The sequence below is a fragment of the Ananas comosus genome, linkage group 15 (genome assembly GCF_001540865.1).
Source record: "Ananas comosus cultivar F153 linkage group 15, ASM154086v1, whole genome shotgun sequence".
Lineage (NCBI taxonomy): Eukaryota > Viridiplantae > Streptophyta > Magnoliopsida > Poales > Bromeliaceae > Ananas > Ananas comosus.
Window position 1 is genome coordinate 3,753,511 of NC_033635.1, and position 26,661 is coordinate 3,780,171.

At 33.0% G+C, this 26,661-nt stretch overlaps 1 protein-coding gene across 1 annotated transcript; it reads right to left on the reverse strand.

Moving 5' to 3' along the window:
* Nucleotides 22,669–23,507, reverse strand: LOC109721520 (LOB domain-containing protein 37-like). Its single transcript, XM_020249170.1, has 2 exons — nt 23,061–23,507; nt 22,669–22,913 (listed from the first exon to the last, which is right to left on the reverse strand). The coding sequence occupies exons 1-2, from the start codon at nt 23,242–23,244 to the stop codon at nt 22,669–22,671; spliced, it is 429 nt and encodes a 142-aa protein (XP_020104759.1). The 5' UTR covers nt 23,245–23,507.

The window sequence follows — 26,661 nt, forward strand, 5'->3', positions numbered from 1 at the left end:
GTCTAGACTCTCTCTCTCTCTCTCTCTCTCTCTCTCTATATATATAATGGGTTTAATTGCACACAGGTTCCTGTAAATATAGTAAATTATAAATATATTTCTATAAAGTTTAACCTTCATATATTATTTCTATAAAAGTCTTAATATTTTCAAATATATTTCTATCGTAGAATTCATTAGAAAAATTTAGATAATCATAGATTAAATATTTAATCCTGATTAATTTATAAGATAACTTGATATTTTTGCTCCTCTTATATTATACTGTTGTGACTTTTGAAAGACATATTTGTGACGACAAAATTGAAAATATAAATAGTTTTTAACGGTTCTCTAACGATAACAAACCAGAAAAAAATATTTGAAAATATTAGAAGTTTTGTAGGAAACAATATATGAAAGTTGAATTTTGTAGAAATATGTTTGTAATTCACTAAGTTTGCAGGGACATGTATGTATTTAACCCTAATAATAACCTCTCTGGGACAACTATGTCCTGGACAATACATATAACGCTTTTTAAATTCTCTATTTGACGTGCGTGTCGTATCCGAAAAGTTTACTATATAAAGTTTATACTATATATCATCAATAATCAATCAATTATATTTTTTATTTAAAAAATTTAATAAAAATAATTTTTTAATAATTATGAGGGGACATATGAATACAAAGGAAACAATCTTATTTGTTAAGATTGCCATATCAGCAATATAATTAGTATATTCTAGATATTTTCGTTAACACCATAACTTCAAGGCACAAAAGTTACACCAAAGTTCTTGGAGGACTCTTTGCAATTTAATACCAAATAGTTTAAATAATACAATTTTTGTATAGAGTGTAATTTAGTCTCAAATATTATAATTTTATTTCAAACAGTGTATTTTTTTCTTTTTTCTCTACATCTTAGCCTTTCTTATAGCGACCACGACAAATGGTGGCCTTCCAAGATGAAGAAATTTTTTTATTTTTTTATTCTTTTTCGCATCCATTTTCGCCATCGTGCATCCCTCTCCCGTCCTCTATCTGCTGTAGCAACTGGCTCCGTCACAACTTCATCACCATGATTTATGCTATATCTGACACTACAACAAAAACGGTCTATAGCGACACTTTTAAATGTAGGTACATGTCAAAAAAGTGCTGCTAGCTAAAATTACCGACACTTTTAAAAAGTGTTGCTATATGTGGGGTCGCTAGGTATATAGTGACAGTTAAAGAGTGTCGCTATAACCTAAAAGAGTGCTACTAATTTACGAACACTTATTTAAGCATTTAGCAACCGCCGAAACTTTATCTCGTTAGCTGCGGTAGCGGAGGAGGACGACAGGAAAGGCTATTCGTCTAGAATTTCAGTGGATTGAGTGAAGAGAGAAGAAAATATGGCAATTGATTTTTCTTTTTTTTTTTCTTTTCTGTTTGTAATCGGGCCAAATGGACTGGGTGTGGTGGGTTGAGTAGAGTAATCTTTTATTTTTGGTTGGATTGGACTTTATATTTAGGCATTAGCAGATATTTTTTTAAGTTTTAGCATAAATGGGACACTTACTCAAAAGTGTCCCAAACATGTGTCCCTATAACCTAATTCTGTTGTAGTGTGAGCTCGCGTCGCCGCCGCTGGCATTGGAAGAGATGTGGGCGAAGTCGGGGAGATGCAGTGAATAAGAAAGAGGAGGAAGAGAAAGCGGAAGGAGAAAAGGAGGAATGGACGGTGAGAAAAAGGGAGACAAAGAGAGAAAAAAAAAAAGGGACGAGAGGAAGAAAGGAAAAATATAAATTAAAAAAGAATAAAAATATTTTGATTAGTTTATTGAAAAATTAGACTTAATCTGCAAAATTCAAAAAAAAAAAAACATATTTTTTGCAAAAATGCAAAAATGGTGAATTTTTAATACAAATTGGCTAAAAATATGGTAATTATACATAATTTAAAATATTAATGGAAGAAATTTTTTTCTTATTTTGATTGTCTATTATTGTGATTGTCTATCGGCTTGCATGCATTACATTCTCGCTAAATAATAAATAATAATTCATTTAAAAATTTGAAAAAACTATTATTTTTTAGTTTTTGTTTTTAGTTACTAAATATATTAAAACTTTTGATGCAAGGATTGTAAGCAATTTACTATCCTTTCTATACAATTTCATGTAAAAATTCTATGAAAAAAATTAAACAAAAGATAACAACGCCATACAGGACCTCATTTTCCAAAATGATATTTTAAATATTAATTCTTTTCAAATGAATTGTAATATTATTCTTGTTTAGATTTTTTATTATCTCATTTGGTACAATAAAATTAGTTTAAAATATATCTCAGGTGTTCTAATGTCACAAAAAAAGAAACTTTTGTCTCTACGACTTGCCTAGCTTGCTCCAAGTATAGAACGTGGCTTTCGCTCATTCCAATCTTATTTGGATATAAAAGTATATATCTTATTCGGTATATTTTTTTGATTTACTTAACATACTTTTAATGTAGGTACGTACCGAGTGTCGTCAACAATCTGAAGTGGAATACCATATTTAACATTCTAAGTCCATATTTTTCGAAATGTGATAAATTAGTAAACTATCTATCACTACAACAGAATTAGGTTATAGGAACACATGTTTGGGACACTTTTGAGTAAGTGTCTCATTTATGCTAAAACTTAAAAAAATATCTACTTATGCCTAAATATAAAGCCCAATCCAACCAAAAATAAAAGATTACTCTACTCAACCCACCACATCCAATCCATTTGACCCGATTACAAACAGAAAAGAAAAAAAAAAGAAAAATTAATTACCATCTTTTCTTCTCTCTTCACTCAATCCAATGAAATTCTAGACGAAGAACCTTTACTGTCGTCCTCCTCCGCCACCGCAGCCAACGAGATAGAGTTTCGGCGGTTACTAAATGCTTAAATAAGTGTTGGTAAATTAGCAGCACTCTTTTAGGTTATAGCGACACTCTTTAACTGTCACTATATACCTAGCGACCCCACATATAGCAACACTTTTTAAAAGTGTCAGTAATTTTAGCTAGCAGCACTTTTTTGACATGTACCTACATTTAAAAGTGTCGCTATAGACCGTTTTTGTTGTAATGTATAATTTATAACTATATATATTATTCCTCAATAACTATGCATGCATTACAAAACCAAAGAGATATATTAAAAGAATAAGATGTTAATGCAACCAAAAATATCTAAAATAAAATATCATATTCAGCCTTCAATTTATGTTTTCATATTGACATAAATCATCTAGTAAAGTTAATATTGACTGTTTAGTTCAAAGACTAGTAGTGCATTTATTGTCCGTTTGTTTCACCGAAGGTAATGTTAATATTGACGGTAGAACTATTTATTTATATAGCTGTTAAAATAAAATTCTTCTATTTCTGCTTTTGTTTTTGGCACAAAATCAATAACTTCAAAGTTAAAAATGTAACAAATAAGTTAATATTATATTTTTTTTTATAATTAATTTTATAATCAAAGATAAACTATATAATAACAAAAATAAATTAATGACTATGCATGACCAAAACCCACTTCATGCATGCATGTTTCAAGGAGGCAGGAGCTAGAGAGGAAGAACCTTCATTGCTTGTGAAACAGCCATTTTGTACTTTAAACATTTAAGCTATCAAAGAACGGTGCTAAAGTTATATATTTAACATTCTCCTTCATGTTTGAACTCAGATACATTTTATAACGTCCATAATGTGGACTTAAATTAGATAAGAGAAAATTAATAATGATAAAAGTTTGGCGCAACTCGAACTCAGAACCTCCTACTCTGATATTGTATGAAATAACCGTTGTACTCTAACATAACGTTTGGTTAGAGAACTAAATTTTAAAGAACAACTTTTATTATTTTTGAGAACAGAGGATACTTCGGTACAAGAAAAAAGAATTATAAATTTGTATTTGGATGTATTTGGAGATATGCTAGAGGATTTTTTTTTTTCTTTTTGAGCGAAAGGTGGCATGCAACCCGTTTCGTTTATTTCATTTAGAAATAAACTTAGCTGGAAATGTGAATCAACTAGATTCGAACATGGGTCTCGGGTACCAACCACCATGCCCTTTTGCCACTTGCGCTAGCTAGGGACGGTCAGAGGATATTTTTAGTAGCGTTTGGATAAAAAATATAGAACAATGTCTAAATATATTTTTAAAAATAAAATAATTAATTTATATTAGTATATTTTGTATAAATTTATTTATAAAATTATTTCATATAGTAATTTATAATATAATTTTTATGTAACAATAATTTAAAATAGTATATTTATTTTATTGTATATAATAATTTATTTTATATAATTTATTCTACCATATAATGTTAGAACAAATACCGCAACGAAAATCTGATTATGATTTAAATCTAACTAAATTTTATTATGAAAATAAATAAATCAACTTACAGATAATTGCTAAATCTAAATAAAGAATTTGATCGATCCGGAAGCGTGCGAGGCACTGTTCTAAGGCGTATTTCCGTCCTTCGTGTGGGATTAACTGGAAACACCGGCCCAAGATACGATCGGAATTCCTCCTCTTACGAGCACGAACGTGAAAGAGGTTGATGGAGACTGGAGACTCTTTCAACACCCGATGACAAAAAAATCAAAACTAAATAAATTAAAATAATAAAAAAAAATATGTCTTTCAATGTTTCTCTCCGCAATGTTCATCTTTTTATGAACAGTGGAAAGAATACCATATAAAAGGGTGTAAAAGGAACGGTGGAAGCACAAATGTTCCACTCCATTAATAGATTTAATGGCCGTACGTTTCATTAATTAAAAAAAATAAATAATAATAAATACTAATAAATGAGAATAAAAAAATTAATAAAATAAAAGAATAATAATAGTAATTGAAAAATTATTGGATTTTCTCCCACATATAATACTAACAATAACCTTATAATTTTAACTAATAATTAGTATAGATTTCAATACAAATTTAAAATGTATATAATATATGAAAAAAGGCTTATATATATAATAATTAATATAAAATAAAATAATTAAATATTAATAAATAAATGATAAAAACTTTATAAAATAAATAATATATCAAATTTAATTAATTTATATTGTATAAAAAATTAAAGTATAAATATATTATCACAAAAATAATATTTATTAATATATTTATTTATATATCTATTTACTTAGTAAAATAAAAAAAAGAACAAAATTAAATTATTTTAGNAAAAAAATTACAAAAAAAAAAAAAAAAAAAAAAAGCGAGAGAGAGCGCCCGCGCGCGCGAATGGGCATGCATGTGACGTGTCGTACAAGCGGGGTGGTACGAAACTCGAAGGAAAAGGTCAACGATTTCGGCGGCCCATTAATTGCTTGGGGAGCCGAGCCCTTTCTAGAAACCATGCACACATGGATTTGATAAATGGGCGCTCCATATATATATATATATATATATATATAGGGTGAGGCTACTATACTATTAGAAGCACGGAGCTTTTCGTGCTTTCAGCTCATTTTCGATGTTGCGACTTTCGAATCATCGATCGGCTCCGTTAAACTTGATCTAGAGTATTTGAAGTACCTGAAAAATAAATTTTATGATTTTACGATATCATTTGCCTAGTGAACGAAGGGGCTCAAAATCAACGGCTGAAAATAAAAATCTTACAAAATATAATAATATGGCATTAAAATTTTAAATCAAAGATATTGATCTTGTTTTATATAGTATAAAAAATTTTCTATCAAAATTTCACGTGATTTCGATATTTCTACACCGTTAAACTTGCAAACGGCTCACTACGGCCATTGAAATTTGTTGATTTTGAGCCCATTCGATCACTAGGCAAATGATATCTAAAATAATAAAATTTATTTCTAAGTACTCAAATACTCTAGATCAAGTTTAACGGAGCCGATCGACGATTCGAAAGTCGCAACATCGAAAACGAGCTGGAAGCACGGAAGGCTCCGTGCTTTCCAATAGCATAGTAGCGCCTCCTCTCTCTCTCTCTCTCTCTCTCTCTCTCTCTCTCTCTCTCTATATATATATATATATATATATGCCATGGCTACTATACTATTATGAGTATTGGAGCCTTCGTATTCATAAGTTGTTTTTAATGTTGGAGCTTTTGATTCGACGATCCACGCCGTTAAATATGATCTAAAGGATTTGAAACTTTTAGAAAATAAATTTCATAAATTTTCGAAATCATAATAAAGTCCATCAAGTGGGCATAAAATAAACAGTCAAAATCAAACGACGTCCTAAAAAAGGATGATTGAATCTTTCAATTCAAGATCAAAGTTATTGATTTTTATCTATATAGTGAATAGAATTTTCTATCAAAAGTTCAACAAATTCCGATTCTTTTACACCGTTAAACTAGCAAGTATCCCATACCGGCCGTTAAAAATTGTCAAATTTGTGACCTCTTGATCGTAAGGTAATGATGTCGAAAAATTATAAAATTTAGTTTTTAGAAGTTTTAAATGCTGTAAATAATGTTTAACGGTGTGGATCGCCGATTCGGAAGCTCTATCATCGAAAACAACTTATGAGTACGAGGGCGATCGTACTCAAAATAGTATAGTAGCCGGACCCCATATATATATATATATATATATATATATATATATATATATATATATATATATATATATATAAAGGGCAATTGCTTATATATTCTTGAAAAGTTGCTGATTTTTCAACTTATCCATCTTAGAAGCCTAATATTGAAAGTATCCTTTCTATGTTCAAACCTATTTCTAATATACCTCTAGAGTAAAAAACTGTTAATGAACTCTATTATCTCTGTAAAATTATTATTTTGTCCTTTCAAATATATCCTTCCACTATCACTGACTTTCTTATTTGCCCTTAAAGTCAGGAGTACAAAAAGTATTTTGACTTTTGGTCTTTTCTAATATACCTCTCTACTAACACCAATATTTCTTATTTGCCCTTAAGTTAAGGGCAACATTGATATTTTAATTTTTTTTAACTGTGGTGGGTATTTAACTCACGTTTAACCCAAATTAACTTAACAGGAGATAACTGCAGGGATATTTTTGGGGTATTTTGTAATAACTATGAAAAATATGAGGGGTATTTTAGAAAGAAAAAAAGTAGGGATAAATTGAATATTTTCAAACGTATGAAGAGTATATAGGTAATTATCCCTAAATAATAATATCTACCCACAATCAAAATTTCGGTAATGAGTTAGTTTACTGATAAAGTGAAGTGTTGTTGTTTGGTAGTATTAATCCCATATCACGGATTAATTTTAAATCTATTCAATAACTCACAACTTATTTTGAATATTAAAATTTAAATATAAAAATTTTAAAATTTAAATTTTTTAGATATAAATAAAAATAATACTTCGAAACTTCTTAACGAGACATTGTTGAAAACTTCTTGCAGAATATTTTTTTTTCATCTCGATCCTCAACACTCTCCCTTCGGGTTTGCACAGCTTCACGTCTCCCTCGATCTCTCTCCCTCGCTCGTTTCGTTTTATTTTTCATTTTTTTTTGAGATAGATAGGTAGCACACTGCCCGCTTCGTTTATTTTATTTAGAAATAAACTTCGCTGAAAATGTGAATAAATTAGAATTCGAACTTGGAATCTCAGGTACCAACTATCAAGTCATTTGCCACTTCCTCTCACTAGTTTCGTTAATCGCGAAATGAGATGGTGGCACGCATTACAATATGTGAGAGTTTTTCTTTTTATTTATGAAAACAAGAAAATTTCAAATAGTACTGTAGGCTACATTTGGCAGTAAGGTCCATCTACAAAATAAAGTTGGAATGAAATTATATGGAAATATAATTTGAATTCGCATTCACATTTGAATTTGAAATTCTAAATCAGAATTTAAAACTAAAATTTAAATTTAAATTTAAAATCTGATTTTAAATTTAAAATTAAGTGCAAAATTTGAATTTGAATTCGAAATTGGATTTGAATTTAAAATTCTCATTCAAAATAGAAAGTTAAATTTAGAATATGACCCCAAAATTAAATCCAAAATTATACTTCAATATTAAAATTTAAATTTAAAATTCGAACCCATCATATTTAAAAATTTAAATTTAAATTAAAACAATCTAACCGTAAATTTAAAATTTTAATTCAAAGTATAAGTTAACTTTAAATTTTAAATTTATAAATTTCAAATAAAACAAAATTAATTTTCACTATATTGATTGATTACCAAATAAAAAAAAGGTGCAAAGATTGGCGACCAATAATCCATTTCTCTCCATCGCAGAAGCCATAATTTTTTATATTGGAGCTTCTACGATAACGGGATAACGCTTGCTCGGGCCAAAACTGATATTAGGTATATAATTTTGACATTAAATATCACTATTAGTTAGATGTGTTAAATATAAAAATATATAAATGTCGGTCACTTACATCTTAAACTTTTATAGTATAACGGCTGTTTCACTGACTTGGACTTGAATTAAATAGGTGAAAATTAATAATGCTAGGAGTTTGACCTAACTCGAACTCAGAACCTCATGTTCTGATATCATGTGAAACAACCATTGTACTTTAAAAGTTTAAATTGCTAAAGAATAGTGTTTATATATTTTTATATTTTACAAGATGATTAATTAATAGCTCCTTTATGTTTGGATTTTGTTAGGGTTTTTATTGGAAAAAAGAACATTGTTGTATGGCTCCAAGGTACTTGAAAGGTCAGATTAATTGCTTGGGTTCCTAGAAAGGTTAACATGAATAAACTAAATAGCATACTAAAAGGAGCAACAACCTAAGATTCTTGGAAACCAAGTGGAAAGAGAGAAAAATAATTATGTGAATTAATAAATGTATTGGGAATAGCTTTCATTCACACTCAAGTTCCATTTACAATGTACATACCAGCTGGCTAATGGAAGAGACACTGGGTACTAATTGTTTACTATCTTAGTTAAAAGAAAACTACTACTGAGAGTTAATGTAGTAAACTTTTAGAAGTACATAGAATCCTTTATTTCTATGTTAGTTTCAGCGATAGGTATAAATTTAATTTATATTATTTAAACAGTTTAAGAACTAAATATTTTCTAGTTTTTGACATTATTTACCTAATATTTAAGTAGTTTCAAAACTGACAGTTTCCAGTGGCTAATACAAAGTGAATTTGAGGCTTCCGCCAATGGATATATGATGTTGTAAAATTATAACATTCCGTTTCTATAAACTTCAAATAACTTGTGTCCAGTTTAACAAGTTTTGATCATTGGTTCATATATATGTCCCGTCATCGATCGAAAATGATGCGAAAATAAAATTTTTATTTATTTCTGAAAATATTCTAGCTCTAGTTTGATTGTGGGTCCGTCAAAATATTGTATTCAGAAATCATTCATTTATTAGCCATATATGATATAAAAGATTTTGACTGATAAATACATGCTGTTCAATACACCATAATACAGAAATGCCAAATGCATTAATAATTTACAAAACCCTATGTGGTGGGCCTAAGAAAATTTTCCAATTGAAAAATATTTTAGTTGTTGTACCTTTTCTTTTCATAGCATTCCTCTCTCTTGACGCATTCAAGATCCTCTGATAAATAATGAATTTCTTATGAGGCATATTCTCATAAATGTTGCTTAAAAATCTTTATTCGTTGACATTAATTTGGTGCATTTTGAAGGCGAGAATATAGGTTGGGTCAGGAATCAAACCATATTATTGAATTTATTTGTCAAATTACTGCTATGCATGGTAAAGTCAGAGTTTCGAATCTGAGTTCGCTCCCTATCCTTTTAGGGCTTAATTAATGCTCGACATAAGCAAACCACCATAAAATATTCAGGAATTTGAATTTCTGACCTTTTAGATAGTTAATGCGAAAGACATATCAACTTATATATATAAAAATTAACCCGCCAATATGTATAGATGGTTATAAATGTCAAGTTAATTACGTGGAGATGATCATCAATAATGTGGAATCCTTGTCACAAACTTTTGCCATAAGAAAATAAAAGCACCACCATTGTAAAATGCAATATAATGTATTATGAAAATATTAGATTATATATATAGAGTGAGGCTACTATGCTATCGGAAGTACGGAGCCTTCCGTGCTTCCAGCTCGTTTTCGATGTTGCGACTTTCGAATCGTCGATCGGCTCCGTTAAACTTGATCTAGAGTATTTGAAGTACCTAGAAAATAAATTTTATGATTTTACGATATCATTTGCCTAGTGAACGGAGGGGTTCAAAATCAACGGCTGAAAATAAAAATCTTACAAAATATAATAATATGATATTAAAATTTTAAATCAAAGATATTGATCTTGTTTTATATAGTATAAAGAATTTTCTATCAAAATTTCACGTGATTTGGATATTTCTACACCGTTAAACTTGCAAACAGCTCACTACGGCCATTGAAATTTGTTGATTTTGAGCCCATTCGATCACTAGGCAAATGATATCGAAAAATAATAAAATTTATTTTCTAGGTACTCCAAATACTCTAGATCAAGTTTAACGAAGCCGATCGACGATTCGAAAGTCGCAACATCGAAAATGAGCTGGAAGCGCGAAAGGCTCCGTACTTCCGATAGCATAGTAGCCTCACTCATATATATATATATATAAAAGTTAAAACACTTCCAAACCACCAACATTCACCTTAGAAACCAATCAAAATATCACAATTTTTTTTAATAAAATATGCGTATGTGGTGCATGCACTTGACGAGGCACCACGCCATACCAACCAATCACAAACCAAAACATGGAGAGAGAAAAAGAAAAAGTAATTAAAAACAAATATATATAAATAATATATATTATATATAGAGAGAGAGAGATAGAGAGAGAAAAAAAGAAAAAAAAACAGTTTTTGGTGTTCCCTTCTATCCCTCCAACTATTTCTCTCATTTGAAAAAGGGGGAGAGTATTATTATTTTATGCATTCGAATCTATGTGCACAGTAAGATTATACCACTCCAGGTATCCTACTTTACAGCATCCTTATCTCCTTCAACAGTGCAATTTTTTTTTATTATCAGTGATATAATTAATATATTTTCATAATTATTAGTTCTATATTCTGATTGTAGTGACAATTTTTGATTCGCGATTAATTTATCTATGAATATTGAATAAGTTTAAATCCTCCAAATTTAGCCCTTTGAATTTGAAGAGTTTTGGGCTTATTTTGGACGATTATATTTATATAGCGCGACAAATGAAAATATTTCCAAAATCCAAATATAGGGGCCACAACCCACACTTTCCAATGGATTTGAGTTGGCTCAAGTGATTCGGGCGTATCTTGCTTGAATGGATCAAATTTGGCTCTTATCGGGCGTGTGGTCCATCGCATTCGTTCTCGTGAATATTTTTATGTCTAGATGTATTGTACTTTAATATCTAACCAACAAATTTTAAAAAATATATATATATTTTTTTAACAAAATAGGCATTTTAATCCTGTAATACTAATATGGCTCATTTCAATCTAGGTAAAAATGTATGGGCACCACCTCGGCTATGCATGATTTTGAATTGGCACCCTCAACTTTTAATCTTTTAATTTTTAATTTTTTAGAATTAAATAAATTTAGCTAAAAATTTTGCAGGCTTTATTAAATTTCTTGATCCTTTTATCAAAGGGAATTAAACCAAGCAACTGTTTATAATTAATATGAATATTAAATTTGAAAAAAGCTCATCTTAGCTGATTATAAAAATCTGCAAAGAGTTATTAAATTACTAAACAATGAGATATAAAATGTAGATCTTATAATAGAGTAAGGCTATTAGCGAGTCGAATACCAATGAATTGGGACCGGCTCGTATTCATTCGTCTATTAAATGAGTCGAAAAATCCAACTCATGCTCTGCTTGTTTATTAACGAGCCGAACATGAGCTGGCTCACGAGCAATAAGATAGATTGTCAGTCCTGTTAATGAATAAAAAGTTGAAAGAAAATTAAAAAAACAAATTAGAATCTTAATCTAATAATTAAAATTTATAAAAATATAAATTTCTTTATTTTTTGAGTTGACCTAAAATTCAAATTGTAAAAAAATTGTAATACATATATTCGAGCTATATTGAATAGAACACGGGCGAGTTGACTCCAGCTTGTATTCGACCTAGTTAAAATTTTGAGCTAAAAAAATTAACTCATGTTCTATTTTGAGCTCATTTTGGATCAGACTCGAGCTGACTCGCAAACACTGAGCTGCATTGGTGGTGTCTAATTTAACATATATTAGCTCGGAAGGAAGAGGGCCACCGGTAGATCGTGTGGTGCGGGGAGATGGACGGTCCTGATGGAGGGAGAGAGGTTTCGATTGGTGGGCCCCGCTCGCACGTGGGTGACGCTCGAGCATCGCCGCGGCCAATCAGTGGTGTGTGGGATTTGGGGAATCTCTCTCGGAAGAGCTTCGTGATAAAGAGGATGGGCCCCACCACGAACGCGGCGGGGCGATGGGCAAATCCAAATAAAAAGCACCGGAATGGGATAAGGGCGGGATAGGTATCATGCAATGCGTACCGCTTCGTGTACCCCGAAATGGTTACTGCATGCGCTATATTTCTTTTGTTTAAAATTTCACCTCCCCCCCCTACAAAAAAAAAGCTTTTTGGAAAATAAAATTGCATAAAATGTTTTAGCATGTCTTGGAATGATATTGTCGGATCGTTGGCGCTAACCATTAATCTCAAAAGCTCGAGTTTTTAGAAATGCGTAACTAATTCACTTAAAACGTAATTTAAGACAACAAACCGCCCTCCATCCCAAAAGCTTGAGTTTTTAGAAATACGCAATCAATTCACTTAAAGCGTTAAAGCGTAATTTAAGCCAACAATCCCCCCTCCAGTTAAAGTGTAATTTAAGCCAACAATCCTCTCTCCAGCACCTGCACACATTTGCAACATGCAGGAATCGAACTCGTGGCCTCTGATTCTGATACCACTTATCGGATAGTTGGCACTAACCATTAATCCAAAAAGCTCGAGCTTTTAGAAATACATAACTAATTCACTTAAATCGTACAGAAACAGCGCCCACGGATCTCGATGGTGACTCCGCCCACCCGGCCTCACGCCACTTTGAACTTGACTAGGCCCAACCCAACAGCACGCCATTTCAAACATGACTCGGCCCACATGACCTCCCACCACAGGGCAGGATGCTGGCCCATTTAAGCCAACAGATATAATATTAACGCGTTCACTGATGAGTAATTAATAGCCAAATTCAGTATCTAAATTAATCATGAGCAAATTTATTGCCACTAATATTACTAGCTGAAATTTAAACTGCTTGTGATTCGTTTGGCATTATTAAGAGAGTTGCATTAACAGAATTGTAGAAATTATATCTTAATCAAATTGAAGCAAACACTACAACATAATTATTGTTATTAATATTTTACAAAAATTAGAGTGAACTATTTTTTTTTTATTAAATGTGCTCTCTTTGTATCTAAAACAGTAACTTTACTAGTTATACCATTACGAACATTTTTCATTGAAAGTGGTGGGGGTTAGTTGCTTGGTTTATTGTAGATTAAATTCGATCTATTTTACATTTTCATAATGCCATAATTGATACTGAAGTCAATTAGAGATAGAAAAAAAAAAGTCAATTATTAATTATAATTGTTTATCTTCTTATACACTCATCCGAAAGTTTTTAATAAAGAAAAAATCTTCGCTTTCACAGTGGAGACTTCGTACCTAACAAATAACACTAAAAAGAAATTATCTAAATTTTAGTGCCCTTTTGTTGGATAAAATTCAAAATTTTATTATTTATTTATTTATTTATTTTATTATTAATTTTAATTAGAGGAACGGCCGCATCCGTTTCACGCGTTGGGAGCTTGGTGCCTCAATTGCAGCCGCTCCGTTCGTTGGGATCCTGCGCAAATCCTTTCACTAATTAAGACATTAATTAGTGCATGCATTGGAACGTTGGGCTGGAACGTTGGGCTCCAACGTTCCATACTTTTTGCCTTTATATACTTACCTCTCCTGTGGCTCTAATAATACTATGGGCTATATACACATGAGGTGATACAACTGCAATAATGAGAAGTAATTTTTTAGAGACTTGCTATTTTCTTTCATTCTATTATCTCTTCACTGAGTGTTGAAAGAAGCTCCGTCAACCTCTTCCGCGATCGTACTCGTAGGAGAAGGAGTTCCGGTCGTACCTTGGGGCGGTGTTTCGGATTAATCCCACACGTAAGGACGGGAATACGCCTTAGGGCAGTGCCTTGCACGCTTCCGAATCGATCAAATTTTCTATTTGGATTTAGCAATTATCTGTAAGTTGAGTTTATTATTTTTATCACAAAATTTAGTTAGTTTTAAATCGCAATCAGATTTCTATGCGGAATTTGTTCCAACAATCTAAGGCGTATTCCAATTTGATTGTGATTGAAATCTAACGAGTGCTAATTCGTATTAAATTAATTTAATTTTATATGTATATAATCTGTTTGTTAATTTGTTTGTAAGATTGGCATTCAAACATAAATTTTTCAGAATTAGCACTTTAACCTGTAAATGCATATTATTTAATTTATTGTTTAAATTACATTTTATTTGGTGATTATTTTATTTAAAAAAAATAAAAATACTTTTATTATAGCTCTTTTGTTAAAAAGAAATGCTACAGAAAAAAAATTTTCCGGTGCAAATGCATAAACTGTTTTGTGGCTTTTGGAAAAAAAAAATAATTTTGCTACAGTAAAAATAATTTTATTAGTATGCAATTTTAGAATTTTGCTACAGTAAAATTCTTTGGTAAAACTTATTTGGTTTAAAAAAAAAATTTATTATTTTGCTATAGATTTTTATGCTGCAGTAATTTTCTATACTAGCACGAATTTAAAAGAAAAATCTGCTATAGTTTAAACTCTTTGTAAAAAAAAAATAATAATAAAAAATATTTTTTAAAAAAATCAAACTTTTATAATTATTTGGATCATATATTTGCTGATGAACCAAACTATATTAAACATGATTAATTTCATAATTTTAAGTTTTGGTGTATCACAGAACTTGTGGGGGGAGCTATTTTATCAGTTTGATAAATTTTGATATTATAATTGCTCTCGTAATTTTATCCTAGAGTTCATCTTAAAAACAAATTTTGTAAATTCTAAGATTGGCAGGTAAATTAGTTTGAGGTGTAAATTTATTAGATAATTATTTTTCGTAATGTTATTTATTTGAGTTTTATCAGATCTGATCAGAATCTTGCAGATTGCTTGACGAAAGGCCTGAATAGGACTAAGGTCCTGGAGTCATCGAGGGGGATGGGACTTTGCCCGTAAAGGGCCTTCCTGCAGTGGGAACCCAACCTTTGTGATAGGAGATCTCTTGAAGAAGGTTCAATGTGGTAAAAACAAGCTGCTAGACTGGCCAAATAGCACTTTCTACAGTTTATTTATAGGAGCTTTAGCTCCAATCCCATCCCTATGGTGAGTAGTGCTCTGTGTAGTGGATTAGGTTGAGCTGATAGCTCTTAATGGGATCCAAGGCGATAATTTTCACCAGATGTGACTCTACACACATCCCTGGAGAAAACCACCTATATAAGAGTATCCGTATGTGGCCGCGGCTATGTGAATGGGCTATACATAGAAACTCTTATGAAAAATCAAGGTACTGTGCATGGCCATTAACGCACAGACCCGCGACGGAGAATTTTGTACTGTGTGTGTGGTAGTTGAAGTCAGGGACAAAGAAACGTAGTTCAAGACCTGGTTCACTACGATTCCTTCTGATGGAAACTGCTAACACTAAGTGAGATTAAGTCCTTAAAGACACCTTACCTATTACATAGTATAAACACTCGGTGACTAATTGATTTCTTTTCTTTGTTATTTAATTTTTTATTTTTATTTTATTTTATTTTATTTTTGAAAATTTTAAATTTTGTAGGGAATTGTTGGATAAAATCCAAAATTTTATTATCTATTTATTTATTTTATTATTAATTTTAATTAGATGAACGGCCGCATCCGTTTCACGCGTTGGGAGCTTGGTGCCTCAATTGCAGCCGCTCGATGCGTTGAGATCCTGTGCAGATCCTTTCACTAATTAAGACATTAATTAGTACAGGCATTGGAACGTTGGGCTTCAACGTTCCATGCTTTTTGCCTTTATATACTTACCTCTCCTGTGGCTCTAATAATACTATGGGCTATATACACATGAGGTGATACAACTACAATAGTGAGAAGTAATTTTTGAGAGACTTGTTATTTTCTTTCATTCTATTATCTCTTTACCGAGTGTTGAAAGAAGCTCCATCAACCTCTTCCGCGATCGTGTTTGTAGGAGGAGTTCCAGTCGTACCTTGAGGTGGTGTTTCCGGTTAATCCCGCACGTAAGGACAGGAATACGCCTTAGGGCAGTGCCTCGCACGCTTCCGGATCGATCAAATTTTCTATTTGGATTTAGCAATTATCTGTAAGTTGAGTTTATTATTTTTATTACAAAATTTAGTTAGTTTTAAATCACAATCAAATTTCTATGCGGAATTTATTCCAATACCTTTAAAGTTGTTCTTTACCTGAAAATCAATTGCGGCAACAAAATAGGGCTCTGAACAAAACTTCAGTTGTTGGAGAGCATCCCGACAACGTCTCGTTGAAAAACTACTGATCTGTTGTTTATTTTGCCTTCATTAAAAAAAAATTATTAAATATTTTTAATATTAAAAATCTATAATTCAAAATTTTTTTATAATTTAAAAGAAAATTTATAATGTTTAAATAGATATAAAACTGATATATAATAGCAGATTGAGAGCTCGTAAATGAGGCGTTGTTGATGTGACTCCTCCAAAATTTGAAATAATAATATTTTTAGACAGTGTTTCTCTCAAAAAAAAATATTTTAGACAATGATTAGCTCCAAAAGATTAGAGAGCACTTAAGCGTGTTAGAGCTAGAGTAATTCTAGAATGGATGACCCCACTGAAAAGTATCACATCAAAATTGATATCAGATCCAATCACCAACTAGAAGTGTGAAATGAATTTCGGCTAAGATAGAGTCATACTGCAGGTAGAGCGCTGAGCCACGCTCCATACTCCCCACAGGGTTGGCTAAATCCAACAATAACTCCCTACTAAGTCGACTAAGGCCAGCGAGATAAATCTTATTTTGCTCCCGACTAACGACCTTGTGGAGAGCCACGCTCCATACTTCTCACAAAGTCGACTAAGGCTTCATTTGGGATTGCAGAGGGATTGTGTTATGTGCTGTGAGAAAGTATGATTGGAAAATACCTTGTTTGTTTCCGTGCGTAATATTGTGTTCCTCATATTGCGATGAGTCGGTTATAATATATTTTCTGCGGTCCCGCCGGAAAACGTAGAAGCATATCTCTATGTGCTTTCTCTCTAACTCTATTTTATCTAACAGCGTCAGATAGACCTCAATACCAAACTAAGCTTAAGATTAGTAACAGCTCTCTATAAAGTCGACTAAGCGTAACGAGACGAGTCTTATATCAATTGATGCTTGTAAGTATGTTTGAGCCTAACGAGAACGTTAGGACTTAAAATAAGAAAGTATTGTAACCTCCCGAATTTAAAATAATCTTTATATACAAAATATAGGAAAAACTTCAAAAACCCCCTATGTGGTTTCGCACTTTTTCATTTTAGTACCATGTGGTTTAAAGTGTATCAAGTTAGTACCCTGTGATTTCGCATTTTCTCACTTTAGTACTCTGTGGTTTAAAGTGTATCAAGTTAGTACTCTGTGATTTTATTTTTGTATCAAGTTAGTACCCTGTGGTTTTATTTTTTTGTCAAGTTACTACCCTGCGGTTTATTTTTCTCTTAATGAAATATTAAACCACAAGGTATTAAAGTGAGAAAGTGCAAAACCACAGGGTACTAACTTAATACACTTGAAACCACACGGTACTAACTTGATACACTTGAAGCCACATGGTACTAAAGTGAGAAAGTGCGAAACCACAGAGTACTAACTTGATACACTTGAAACCACACGGTACTAACTTGATACACTTGAAGCCACATGGTACTAAAGTGAGAAAGTGCGAAACCACAGGGTAGTAATTAACTTGATACACCTGAAACCATAGGATACTAAAGTGAGAGAGTGCGAAACTACAGGGCACTAACTTGATACACTTTAAACCACAGAGGACTAAAGTGAGAAAAAGTGAATCCACAATGGAGGTATTTGAAGTTTTTTCTAAAATATAATAGGACTAAACTTTTTAATCTGATTATAGTATTTTAGACGGTGGTTAGGCTCGAGATGTTAAAAAACATAAGAATAAAAAAATAGAATAACTCTTTGGCTTTTTACCTTATATATTAATGGGAAAACTTCAAATACTCTCCTTGTGGTTTCATTTTTTCTCACTTTAGAACCCTGTAGTTTTAAGTGTATCAAGTTAGTACCATGTGGTTTTGCACTTTTTCATTTTAATATCCTGTGATTTAAAGTATATCAAATTAGTACTCTGTGGTTTCGCACTTTTTCTTCGCACTTTCTCACTTTAGTACACTGTGGTTTCAGGGTACTAACTTGATACAAAAATAAAATCACAGAATACTAACTTGATACACTTTAAACCACAGGGTACTAAAGTGAGAAAGTACGAAACCATAAGGTACTAACTTAATACATTTTAAATCACAGAATATTAAAATGAAAAAGTACGAAACCACACGAGGGTTTAAAGTTTTTCCTATATTAATCAAGGAGTACCCCCCATCTCTTGGGACATACTGCGGGTACTCATAACTAACTATAGAGTGGCGCCAGGAAAAGGCAAGTAGTGGGGGGAGTGGGTCCCACAAATAGGCGACGTCATCCCCCACGAACGAGGAGAGGAGGAGGGAAGGAATCCGGCGGAGTTGACGCTGACAGGCGCCGCACACAAAGCCGGCCAGCCAGTCAGCCCGCCCGCTTTTGCATTTGCGCGTGTCGAGGCCAGGAGCCCGGTCGCGTCCATGTCCCCCTCCCTCTCTCCGATTCCCTGGGCCCCACACCACCCCCACCCTTCCTATTCATTTTCATTTTTATTTTTCTTTTTCTTTTCCTTTCCCTTTTCCTTTTTTGGTAATTATTTATTTATACATCGGGACCCCCCACCTATACCCTATTTTGTAATCCACCTATTAACTTTTCTTTTCTTCTTTTTTCTTTTTTTTTTTGGAGTCATGAATTGCATATACGCCGAAAAAACAGTTACATAGAACGCGAGCACATAAATATATGTATTTTTAATTTTTACCATAATTGTATAAATTATATTTTATCAATTTATTAGTATTTATAGAAGTAAATAAATTATGTTTTAATCTCGTTCTTTCTCTTCATGTGTAATATAATTGCAAAAAAATGAGCTTATAATCTCAATAATAATATAATTTATCTACAATCTCTCTAACGGAATCTTAGCATTGTTCAAAACTAGAGTTTGATTCTAATCGTTACGGCAGATAAAACTTTAAGTAAAGAGCTCTCCAAAAACGTTTTATTGGAAGCCTCCGACACACTGTCATGTATTAATCTTATTTCTATTCAAGAATTATTTATTACTAAATTTATAAAAAAATTAAGTTCTAAAAGAGAAATTTATAATAATTCTTTGATTGAGGTAATACTGTGACAGCAGATTGAAAGCTTCTCAATAATTTTTTTTTTTTTTTTCAGCGCAGATAATTCTTGGGGGGAGAAGAAAGCGTAGAGTCTTCTTTTAAAAGTCCAAATTTGGATAGTTCCAATTTGGATTTATAACAAAAGAGAAATATGGCATCAAGTTATAACATAGGTGGTAACATAAGATCCTAGTAAGTTTATATCGATAATCGAAACTATAGCCTTGAAGGTTAAGTTTGTCCAGAATATCTTGCTGGCAAATATCTTCCCAGTAATCATTATCTGTAATTCCTTCAAGTGGATACCCAAATAGCACTCTAATGTCTCTAATAATACTGTCTTGATCTAGTAAATCATAATATTGAAAGTTTAGTATGCCTCGAAAGTATTGCTGGTAATGATTTTCCCAGTCTATTAATAAAAAAAAACGACAGTCACTTAACTTTTATTTATTTCAATTTAAATTATACTAGCAAATTGAAATAAAAATTTATTAACCGTACATTCTATTAATTACGTCTTTAGATCTTTAGCTTTAATTTGCCTCCACTGAGAATCACGCGGAAATGTACGTAATAGCATGTCTAATCAATTTGGCTTTCATTTTTTTAAGTAGATGTTGAGAAACTGCAATTTTTTTTTTAAAAAAAAAGTAAAAGTCTAAGTCAAGGGAGGCAATTGAAAATAGCAGATAGGTGAGGGGGTGTGGCGATATATTTTCTTTTTTTATATTTAGTACGACTATAATTTTCTATTTGGTACTATTTGGTACGTTAATAAGGGACAGTGCCCAAACTCCAACTTGCCGCGGCGGGGGGACCCACCGCGATTCCTCCCTCCTCTTCCTCCGCTTCTATACGCCTCTTTCCCCTCCCCAAAAGCCGTTCTCTATTCTCTCTCTCTCTTCTTTTCTATTCTTTTATTTTATTATTATTATAATAATTATCCATTCCTCTCTCTTTCTCTCTCTCTCGCAACACGCCGAAACTCACCTCTCCACCGACTCCCTTGTTGTCGTATTTTTTTTTTTAATGGAAAAGTTGGGAAAAATTAAAGCTTCCCAAGTGTTTGGATAATTACGTGATATAGTGGGGGATAAACCACAAGTTGGTTCAGCAATAATTACAAGTTTCCAACATGTCACCAAACCAGCCGAGAGGAGATGATTAAAGTTCTGGGTAAAAGTAATGCTACCTCTCCGCTCTTCTTAGTGAAAATAATAATAATAATAATAATAATAATAATAATAATTCAGGAGAAAGCTTCTCATAATATTTTGTTGGGCGATTTGGATTAACAATTCTTTTTTATTAAGGCTTCCCAACAGAACGTACGTTGTTAAGAAGCTTCTTACTGAATGTTTATTCCGTGTTTAACTAATGTAAGTATTAAAACTTATGATCTGATAATTTGAAAAATATTTCATCGAAATACTAAATTCAGAATTAGTTATCTTTCTAGTTCTTAAATTTGATATTATATAAATTATTTACAAAATTTGGAATTTTAGAGATATGTCATATGCAAAAACTCGAACAAACGAAGGTGTAATTAGTACTCAAAATTTGACTCAAATAAGGAGTTGTTTGATTACATGTAATTGTAGCTGCATGACAGTTGTAACTGTATACAAATACAAATTCGATATCTGATTTAATATATATAATATATATAATTCTAACTATTGTAGTAAAAATGCAGGAGGTCCAACTGCAACAGTTAAAATTACGCCCAAATTAACTACAGTCAGAAAGTAATTTTAAACCAAAAAAAAACTTACCTCTTTAATTATTTTTTAAATAAAAAATAATTTTTTTTCTCGCCATCATATATATAAAATAATAAAATTTTAAAAATTATTTTTCAACTACATGTAATTAAATAAAATATTTATAGTTGTTGTATTTAAGAAACTGACCCAAGTAGAAGGAAGTATCTTACATTGTACCGTACCCACTGTGGTCCAGTAAAACAAATGTGAAAAAAAAAATTGGGAGCATCGTGCAAATGCGCAGAGAAGGGCCTCGAACAATGCAATGCCGCGTCACCCACCCAAGACGCGGCGCCATAAGAAAGCATAAGCTTTTCTCTAAAGTCGCGGTGACCGAAGCACTTTATTTTTCTCCTCCACCTTCACAAAAGGTAAGTGCTTTCGATTTCTCTCGTCTTCTATTTTGCGCCTTTTATTTTTTTATTTTTTTTATTTCACCATTTCCCAGGAATGTAAAGAAAATAATAATAAAATAAGTATACTCCCGAAAGAAAATTATCGACCAAGATAATCATCCAAATTTTGTGAAATTATTAGAGAGATATATTCTTTTCTTTGCTGACTATGTAAGTCAACTTTTTCTAATACGAAAAGATTATTCCGTCCTCCAACAATTATCTCTGAAGGTGATAAAGGTTTTTGTAGACTAAAAATAGGGTTTAAATGAGATTTTTATTATTAATCGGAGTTAAGGATCGTACAGTTTAATATAATTAAGGAAGAAGCAGCAGCAGCAGCAGCAGCACAAGGACGAGCTCGCCCCGGCGCTCTCATCTTAATCCCTGAACCGGGAATCAAGGCCGGGGAAATTTTACACCACAAAATGAGGAAGCCAAAAGAAAATTTGAAAAAAAAAAAAAAATATAAAAAAAACTCGACGGGCGGTCGGGCTCGAACAAAATCCGTCGCCGGATCGGAAACAGGCACCTGCCAACACCGACGAGATTTTTCAGCGGCCTCAAAACGCGTTCGGAACGCGATCAGGAAGAGGTGTAGAGAGTGCGTTGGGCGGCCGCTGCGTTCCCGCTCGTCGTCACGGAGCCTCCGAGGTCATCGACGGCGTCGTCGGCGCCGCGCGGCGACGCGGATCCTCGTCGTCGTCCCCCGCGGCGGCGGCGGCGGCGCGCGCCGGAGATTCGCGGCTCAGGCACAGATTGAGGTCGCACGTGTCGTCCGCAGAACGGCGGCGGCGAGTCCTCGAGCGAGCTCTTGAGACGCTTCACGGCGGAGAAGTGAGGCGCCCCGCCCCTCGGCCGCGCGTAAGGCCTCCGCCGTCGTCGTCGCGGCGGCTGCGCGCGCGCGCGCAGAGGCCGTCGAGATCGGGGAGCGGGCCAGGGAACCCCGCGGAGGACGTCTCCACCGCGGCCTGGCACAGTGCCAGTTCCCCGTCCACAGGAGCCCCACGCCCGTTCACGGGGTTGATCGTGCGCCGCCACGCCTCGAACAGCAGAGATTGAAACAAAGCTACACCCAAAGGAACAAAAAAAAAAAAAAAAAAAAAAAAAAAAGCGGCGAATCAGATCGCGATCGCGAGATCGGAGAGCCATCGATCGAGCGAAGCAAACTAGGGTTTCGGAGGAAAGAGGGGTTGGGGGGGGGGCGTGTTTTTACCAGGGCGCTCCGGCTCGGGGACGGCGGAGATGAAGGACATGAGGCCGGCGCGGCCGAAGAACTTGGCGACGAAGACGGTGGCGTGGCCCTGCGCCTCGGCGCTCTCGATCCACTGCAAGCAGGGGCGGAGCACGCACGCCTCGCTGCAGCCCTTGCGGAGGACTCGGCACCCGTTGCAGCTCATCGTCCCCAACTCCGGCGCCGATCGATCATGCCACGGAGAAAACAAAGAAGAAGAAGCAGCGGAACCCTAGCTCGATCGACGATCGATCCTCTTCTTCAGGTCAAATCTCTCACTCTCTCTCTCTCTCTCTCTAGTTTCTTTTTTTTTAAAAAAAAAAATCAATTAGTTTGGAAGCGGAAACGTAGTAGCTTGAGCAAGAAGAAAAGTTGAGGGAGGAGGGGACTGGGGAGAGAGGGAGGCGGAGAAACGGGGAGGTGGGGAGTGGTATATATAAGGGTCACCGGAGAGTTAAACTTAACTCGACTCCAGAGTTAAGTTTAGAACGGTATTGTTACCGCCCTGCCAGAGAACTTTTCCCTGGACCTGGTTCACTAATAAGTCATCTGGTTTCTTTTTTCTAAAAATAGTAAAAGATCCACTGTAACTATCAAAATTTTAGATGCCTTTTGTTTCATCATCTAAACTTTAATTTATTATATAATTTTACTTTTCATACTTTAACTTTGCCACAATCGATTATCAATTATAAAGTATTATTTTGCCATCAAAATATTAACACAGTTGTTAAAAAAAAAAAACTATTTATCTCAACGTACGAATTGACTTTTTAATTATTTTTATTAAAAAATCAAAATTTTACTCATGCATGATCCAATGAATGATAAATTAAAACTAAATTATCATTATTATTATCGGAAGGATTAGGGGGATAGAGTCTACGGGCTTTGTTTTGGGAGGAGAAAACCAAAAAAAAAAAAAAAAAGTTCCAAAGTCCTGGGGTGCGCGGTGGCGGCCCCGTGTTTCCGCGGCTGGTCCCCATCTCTCCGCCGTCCGATTCGTCCGGGGTCACGGATAGGGGCGTGGCGTGGCCATCGATGCGCCCTCGCCGCTTGTATACCTATCTCTCTCCTATATTCTATTTCTATACCTTTCTTTTTACATACTTTGTGCTCTCTTCCACGTAACCCCTTGTTCCCTTTCCAATTTAATATTCACCCCACTTGCTTCTCTCTCCTTTTCTTTATTTATATATATATATATATATATATATATATATATATATAGAGAGAGAGAGAGAGAGAGAGAGAGAGAGAGAGAAAGAGAGAGAGAGAGTGTTGAGCTAGAATACTCTCAAAAGGACCAAAAGGTTGGTGTTTTTGAGTTTTTAACCTTTTGATGGAGAAATATAAGATTTGGATGATGATGGTAGGTGGTAGTAGATGGAATAGTGTTTGATCCCAAGGTTATTAGTAATTAAAGAGTGGATCTAAGGGTTAAAAACTTAATAGCACTAAGAGGGTGATACTTCTAAAAGTATTTAAGCCTATATATATATGAATAGAGCTACTACACTATCGGAAGCATAAAATAATTGGTACTTTCGATTTTTTAGCCATTGGATTAAAAATTTTATAGTTGGAATGATGGCGGTCTCCTTAGGGTGGAGTGGTCCCCATTGGTTAATAATATTAATCCAATGGTTAGAAATAATCAATGGGGTTGATTTAATGGCTAAAAAATCGAAAGCACCAATCACTTTATATTTTCGATAGGATAGTAGCTCTACTATATATATATATATATATATATATATATATGAGCAGAGCTACTTTGCTATTAGAAGCACAACAGCCCTTGTGCTCCAAACTTTTTAATCACCCAGCAAGTTTGATGGGTGATTAGAATGAGAGAGGGAAGAGATGTTTGAGAGAAATTCAAGAAAAAGAGAAATTGAGACATCCAATTTCTCCCCAATATCTCCAATATCTCTTTCCTCTCTCATTCTAACCACCTATCAAATTTGATTGGTGGTTAGAAAGTTAACTACCTATCAAATTTGATTGGTAGTTAGAAAGTTAGGAGCACAAAGACTGCTGTGCTCATAATAATATAGTAGCCCTGCTTTATATATATATATGGATTAATTTCATACAAGTCCCTATAAATATAGTGAATGATAAATATATTTCTATAAGTTCAACTTTCATATGTTGTCTCTATAAAAGCCCTGATATTTTCATATATGTCCATATGATTCGTTATCGTTAGAAAACCGTTAGAGAACTATAGAGATATATTTGTCATTCATTATATTTGCAGGAGCTAGTATGAAATTAATCATATATTTATTAGAACAAAATGCAACTAGAGCCCTCAAGTATAATACTGTTTTAAATAAATCCCCCAAACTCTTGATTTTTTTTTATAGTAAAAACATACAGAACTTCGCTTTTAAAATTTTAATTTTACCATCAAACTTTTCAATTTATTTGATTTGAGTCGACAAACGATATTTGATTTTAAAAGTTGTTTATCTTTATAGATTTGGTTAATATATTTAATGCAATTTTTACAACTATAAAACTATTAAAATAAAAAATTGGCTTAAATTTTGAAGTAAAAATGTCGCTGACTGACTCAAATCAAAAAAATTGAAAGGTTGGATAGTAAAATTAAAATTTAAAAAGGTTGAATAGGTAAGTTCTATAGGTTTTTACCTTTTTGTTTTGATATTAAGTGGTTTTGTTCAAATAAATTTAAAATTTTTATTAAACTTAATTATTTAATTAATTTTGAGCAAATAAAATTTAAATAAATAAGAATTAGTAATTAATTGATTATTAAATCCAGTGCTAAGTTTTAACTTAACTAAGAGGTTGCTTGGTTGCATGTAGTCAGTATAGTATTGCAATTTAGCTGCATGCAAAAATTTAAATACAGAAATTAGATTTATGCATTTAAATCCTAAGTGTTGTATTGCTGCAGTTGGAATCGTACACGAGGATTTTGCTATTGCAATTGAAACTATATTCGAATTGGTTGTAATTTTAACTGCAGCAGTCGATAAAAAATATATATTTTTAACTGCATACAAATTAACAATCCTATATTTAATTATAATTATCTCTGAAAAATAGCACATAAGTTATGAAGCTCTTACTTAAAATAGAAAATATTTCAAAGCTCTATTTTAAACGTGGCCAATAATTGAGGGTGTTTCCATACAATTTTATTTTACTTTTCATATGTATAATAATGCATCAACTTGGTGTGTCACGTCTTTTGACATTTTATACATGGAGGTCCCTATAGTACTTGTTTATTCTCTTTAGCCAAGATAGCCCCCCAAAAAAAAAAAAAAGTTAGATCAAGTTTGGGTTTTTATTAACTTAATGTAACCTTACCCATTTGATGTTGATGAGATAGATTCTAAGCTAATCCAATGTTAGCTATTTAATCATGCAATTATTTGCTCCAATTCATTTAGAATTCTCCGCTAAGAACGGAGCGTCGTTTTCGTACATGTCATATTCATTTTAATAATAATCTAAAAAATTGGTATTATAAAAATTTATATATAATTGCTAAATCAGCTTTAGCTTAGTGGTTAGGCACCTGGTGCCGCATATAAGAGAA